Here is a 6,396-nt window from a genome sequence, read left to right as displayed (position 1 = left end):
AGGGAGGGAGGGAGGGAGGGAGGGAAGCTGGCCAGGTGCTACTTTAACATGGAGTGCTGATGATTGCTGCCTCACATTGCAAGCCTTCAGTGGAAGGTTTGTTACTGCTGGAAATGGGTAGCTGACTCTCAACCTAGAGATATAGAGCTTTTCCACACAAAGCTGATCAGCAGCCCTGTCATTGTGTTCCGTGGAGAGTATGGCTTTATAAGCAGCCATGAGGTCACAGGTAACCTGAACACCAGCCACTGGCTGCATCTTCCTGCTCAGATTCAGTAGAGATGCCTACAACATCAGAACACCATAGGCAAGTACCAGATATGGGCAGTGGCTCTGGTGGCCAGAAGTCCATGTGAATTTCTTCTTTGAGTTCTGACTATGACAAAGTGACCATCAAGGTGGGTAGGTGGCTGCTACCATAAAGGGGACCTCCACACTGGAGTCCTGAAAGACTGCACCCAGATCATGACCCTGCCTCGCTCTGGGAGTGTAGGGCTGTCTGCTTCATGTGGGCAGCTCCTCCAGACCCTATCCATTATTGTGACTTTGAACTGGAAAGAGCAAAATAAAATAATGTGAGTCTGCAAAAGATGGGAGAGAGGAGCTGAGGGGGAGAAAAGGAGTTGCAGAGGGGCAGAGGGCAGTGTGTAAGCTCACAGGATGTCAGTAGAACTGCAACCTTTAGTTAGCCTAGTCCTAGAGAGTCAGTTTAAACAGAGCTGGTTTAGAAATGGATTATCAAAAAAAATGTGTTAGAAGAGTCATGGTCATATGAGGAACTAAGATGCTAAAGCAAAGAGAACTAGAACAGTGGTTAGGGGATGAAAATGAGTACAGCATTTGATAAGAGTGGGGATAACTTCAGTTTAAGATTTGAAGAAGTGGGGCTAGAGAGATCACTCAGTGGTTAAGAGCACTGACTGCTCTTGCAGAGGACCCAATTGATTCCCAGTACCCACATGGCAGCTAACAACTGTCTGTAACTCCAGTTCCAGGGGATCTGACACCTTCTTCTGACCTCCGAGGGCATTGCACAACATGGGTGCATTTACACACATGCAGATAGTATACTCCTACACATTAAAAATAAAATATTTTTTTAAAGATTTGCAGACATGAGTGAGGAGTTACTAAATGTGAGTTTGAATGATGAATTGGGTTATGAGTTTTTTTCTAAGAAGGAAAAAAATTCATTCCTAACTTTCTAACTGTTCTTTAGGGAGCCTTTCTGCTCTCTTTAGGAAGAAGCCATTGTCTTTTAACTGTTCATATTTCTTCAAGGTAATTAATCTAAAGTAGATTTTATTTGCTCTGAAAGATGAAAAGTGGCCTAAGTCTCCAGTGCCAAGGTCCTGACAGGCTGGCATTTGTGTTTCAGGCTATATTGTCTTCAGTGGGCCTCGTCGAGCCAATGGCATACAGGGCTTGCGATTCATCATCCAGTCAGAAAAACCACCTCACTACCTGGAAAGCAGAGTGGAAGCTTTCCTACTTACTATGGAAAAGTCCATAGAGGACATGACAGAAGAGGCGTTCCAAAAACACATTCAAGCATTAGCAATTCGGCGACTTGACAAACCAAAGAAACTGTCTGCAGAGTGTGCTAAATACTGGGGAGAAATCATCTCCCAGCAGTACAATTATGACAGAGGTAAGGGAACGTCAGAACCCCAACATGAATGGGTAGCATGTGAGTGTAAAATTCGAGAACACAGGGTAGCACTTCTAAAAGAACTGTTCTTTATTTAATGTAACAATAATTTCCATTTGATCTATCTTGATCTCACATCAATATATCGGTAACAATTTCACTATTTCTGTTCTATCTGAAGTCAGGAGACTTGGCTTTCTTTCTATGCTGGCACCATCAAGCTGAAGATCTTGACTTATCACTATTTTGGGGCCTCATTTTCTAACAGTTGGACCCACTCACTTTTTTTTTTTTTTTTTTTTCATTATGTCTTTTTGAGACAGAGTCTCCCTGTAGCCCCAGTTGGCCTGGAACTCACTATGTAGACCAGGCTGGCTGCAAACTCACAAAGATCCACTTGCCTCTGCCTCCCAAGTTCTGGGAATAAAGGTGTGTACCACCACACCCAACAGACCCACTATTAATGATACTAATGTCTACCATTTAGTGAACATTTATCACATACCTAAATTATACTTTATATGTAATCTTTTTTTATTATCATTATAACCTTTTTTTACTCTCTTTCTTTTTTTTTTCTGTTTTTGTTTTTACGGTCTCACTGTGTAGCACCTACTGGTCTGGAACTCCCAATATAGACCACGCAGGGCTTGAACTCACAGAGATCTGCCTACCTCTGCATACAGAATGCTGGTATTAAAGGTGTGCACCACCATGCCTGACTCATTATAACCTTATTAAGTGGTTGTTTCCTTCAGTTTCCAGATAAGGAAACTGAGGCTTAGAAAACTTGAAGTGACTAGTTCAAAAATCCAACAGCTCACACAATATGAACTCAGATCTGGTTCCATGTAGTGTAACAAAAAACACTGCAGCCACTTAATTTTACTTGAAATCTTTGACCTTCCTACTCAGAGGAGCAGGTGGTCACTTAAATATAGGATACTTGGACTGATGAAAGGGCTCAGTGGGTAAAGGTACATGCTGCTCAGCCTGATGAACCTGAGTTCAATCCCTAGAACCCACGTGGTGGAAGGAGGGACAACTCCTGAAAGTTGTCCTCTGACCTCCATACACAGTTGTGCACATATACACAAAACCGCAAATAAATGTAAGATTTTTTAAATTATGGATATTCAACAGACTTAGAGTGAAATGTGTTGTTGTTTAGTGTGGTATTTTGGACTGTTTAATATAGAAACATTAGTAAATTACTGCTTGGCTACCTTTTCAGATAACATCGAAGTTGCATATTTAAAAACACTTACCAAGGAAGATATCATCAAATTCTACAAGGTCAGTGGATTTATTTATCTAGTTTGATTTTATTTTTAAATTAAATGTATTTGTTTTATGTGCATGTATATAGGTATGTATGTGTGGAGGTCAGAGGACAACTTGCAAGAGTAGGTTTTCTCCTTCCATGTGGTTCCAGGGAGCAAACGGGTTGCCAGGTTTGGTGGCAGGTGCCTTTACCTGCTAAGCCATCTCACTGGCCCCTTAGTTTTGATTGCAACTGAAATAGTTGCTATGCTGTGTTTTGTTGCTTTGAATCCATTCAGGCTGGATTTTTTTTTTTTTTTTTTGGTCTTTTTGAGACAGACTCCCTGTAGCCCCAGGAACTCAAAGATCCACCTGCCTCTGCCTCCCAAGTGCTGGGATTAAAGGCATGTACTACCATGTCCAGCCAGGCTGGATTTTTAAAAAATATTTAGTATTTTTATTTTATGTGTATGAGTATATTGCGTGCATGTATGTAAGTGCATCTGTATTGTACAATGCTGGAGGAGGTCAGAAGAGGGCATCAGATTCCTTTGGAACTGGAGTTATGGACAGTTTTTAGCCACCATGTGGATGCTGGGATCCGAACCCGGGTCTTCTGGGTCCTCCGCAAGATCAGCCAGTACTCTTAACTGCTGAACTATCTCTCCAGCTCCAAGGCTAGATTTTTTTAAAGTTATTTTGTGGAAATTAGGAGGTTTGACACCTATTATTGTTAAGAAAAACATAAATGCTGGATGCGGTAATGCACACCTTTTATCCCAGCACCCAGGAGACAGTTGTAACTGGATCTCTGTGAGTCTGAGGCCAGCCTGATCTGATCTACATAGCAAATTCCAAACCAGGGCTAGAGAACCTGTCCGCCCCCAAAAAACATGTAATTCCTGTGGAATCCAGTGCTGCTGTTTTCCCTCTGGACTCCTAAAAAGTACAGTGACTCTTCTTGGGGTGGGTTTTTTTGTTTGTTTGTTTGTTTGTTTGTTTGTTTTTTAAGTCTTTTTGAGACAGGGTCTCCCTGTAGCCCCAGCTGGCCTGGAACTTGCTATGTAGACCAGGCTGGCCTCAAACTCAGATCTGCCTTGCCTGCCTCTGCTTCCCAAAGGTATAAGCTACCATACCCAGCTCCTAGGTTGACATTCCTGAGTGCCTTTTGTTTCTTCTGGTTCTACCACACTGCCCAAAGAGCATTACTGAGCTTGTTTAGTGTGAAGAGCAAAGAAAACAGAAGAACTCATGAATCATATTATGATTCAAGCTCTGATAGTGATCAGTTGTCTCCATCCATTAAGGCTGCTGCTTTAAATAAAGATTACTTGGTTTTGGACTGCATTCACAGAGCTTATGAGTTTGGAGTGCCTGTGTTTCCTGTGAAGGTTTATTACAGAAAAGAGGGCACTGCCATTAAAGTCTTCCTAGCACAGCTTTAAGAGAATCCTTGCACATCTGAGTCTCCCCTCCATGATGACATAAGAATAGTGACATTTAACTAGGTATATAATGTAGAGTAAGTAGGTCAAATACAGAAATTCAAAATATATGCCACAATATATATTTTAAAAGTGTTATGTATATTCATTGTAATTACCTAGGGCCTCCAATTTATATAAAGTACCTTTATACCCGATTGTAAAACAAGGGAAAAAAATTTATACTCAATGATTACAATTGCACCGTGGAACTGTCCCTCAATTTTCTAGCCATTTTGCCTGGATTTGTGATTACAAGCTATGTTTGATTAGGACCTGCTTCCTTCCCCATGCTCACATCTTTTGGGGGAGAGATACCTACTTTCTTGTGTCATTTTCCAAGGATATATTGTGGATTCTTGCATAAGAATGAGTACCTGCTGTGCTCTTCAGAATAATTTTGTGAATAGTGGGACCTACTTAATCAAATATTTTCCTTCTTGGGACTGGAGAGATGTCTCAGCAGCTAAGAGCACTGACTGCCCTTGCAGAGGACCCGGGTTTGATTCCCAGCACCCACATGGCGGCTAACAGCAGTCCGTGTAACTTCAGTTCCAAGGCCTTCTTCTGACTCCGTGGGCATTGCACAACATGGGTACACTTAACCACTTTCAGGATACACTCATACACATAAATTAAAAAAAAATAAAATATATTAAAAAATATTTCCCTCTATTAGGACTTTCCAGGGCCATTTAACTTATCACCAGTGGTGCTGTGCAGAAGAATCAAGATGAAGAAATAGTCCCTTATTTCAAGGTTTCTTAGAGGAAAATCATTACCTTGCACCGTTTGTAGTTACTAACACCTCTTCCCCCAAATCTGAAAAATTACAAGGCTGCAAATAGGTATTAACATGTGTACAAAAATGTATTAATAAAGCTGACAATACCTTAACAATATAAAAGGGAGAATATGGAGCTGGGGCAATAGCTCAGTAAAGCGCTTGCTGTATAAGCACAAAGATCTGAGTTCAGTGCCCAGAACCAATGTAAAAAGCTGGTTGTAGTGGTGGTACCTGTAATCCCATAGCTAGGGAAGCAGAAACAGGTGGATCCCTGGGGCTTTCTGGCCAGCCAACCTAGCCTAATCAGCAAGCCCCAGATCCCAGTAAGAGACATTGTCTCAAGAAAACAAGATGTTGAATGACTCAGGAACAATACCTTACATTGTCCAAGGGCCTCCACTCCCCACCCCCCTCAGCACATGGACACGTATGCACACAGGGAGACTATAACACTATAGTTTCAGGCATTGACAGCAAAAATCATTATTTTTCCTTTTTCAATAATTTTTAGAACTAGTGTTTTGAGCAGCACTTCTGTTTTGTTTTTTATATTTTTTAACTTATTTTTATTTTATGTATGAATGTTTTGCTTGCATGTATGTAAGTGCACCTGTGTCCACAGAGGCCAGAAGAGGGTATCATATCCCCTGGAATTAAATGGAACTACTGATGGTTGTTAGCTACCACATGGGTGCTGGGAACCAAACCTGGGTCCTCTGTAAGAGCAGCCAGTGCTCTTTACCACTAAGCCATTTCTTAAGCCCCTTGGGTTTTTTTGGGGGGGGGCTAGTATTTTTGAGACAGGAACTCCCTGAAGTGGGGGGCTGGCCTGGAGCTCACTATGTAAACCAGGCTGGCCTTGAACTCACAAAGATCTGCCTGCCTCTGCCTCCCGAGTGCTGGGACTACAGGTGTGCACCACCATGCCCAGCTTGCTACCATGCACAGCTCCTTGATTTGTTTTTTGAGGCAGAGTCTCACTCTGTAGCCCAAGCTGGCCTCAAACTCATAACAATCCTCTTGCCTTAAGTGTACTAGGCTTATAGGCATGAATCCCAGGCCTGTTTTGAATGTATGTTTTTGAGCAATGATATTTGAACCATTCTGGGGTGGAAATGAATAACTGCATGTTCTTTCCTTAGCCTTGTGTGGAGGAAAACATCTTTCTCTCATTTCATCCAAACTCCTCTCTTACTTTTAGCCTTTGAATA

At 41.8% G+C, this 6,396-nt stretch overlaps 1 protein-coding gene across 2 annotated transcripts in view; it reads left to right on the top strand.

Annotated features, from left to right (window-relative positions):
• Positions 1-6,396, top strand: part of Ide (insulin degrading enzyme) — a 113,154-nt gene that overhangs the window by 100,495 nt on the left and 6,263 nt on the right. For both annotated transcript variants that reach the window (XM_017802334.2, XM_008849620.3), the window contains exons 21-22: positions 1,379-1,651; positions 2,886-2,947. In XM_017802334.2, coding sequence (XP_017657823.1) covers positions 1,379-1,651; positions 2,886-2,947 — 335 coding nt within the window. The remainder of the gene's footprint in view (positions 1-1,378; positions 1,652-2,885; positions 2,948-6,396) is intronic.

The sequence above is a fragment of the Nannospalax galili genome, unplaced genomic scaffold (assembly GCF_000622305.1).
Source record: "Nannospalax galili isolate Female #2095 unplaced genomic scaffold, S.galili_v1.0 scaffold384, whole genome shotgun sequence".
NCBI classification, from domain to species: Eukaryota; Metazoa; Chordata; class Mammalia; order Rodentia; family Spalacidae; genus Nannospalax; species Nannospalax galili.
This window is presented reverse-complemented; position numbering and strand designations above follow the sequence as displayed.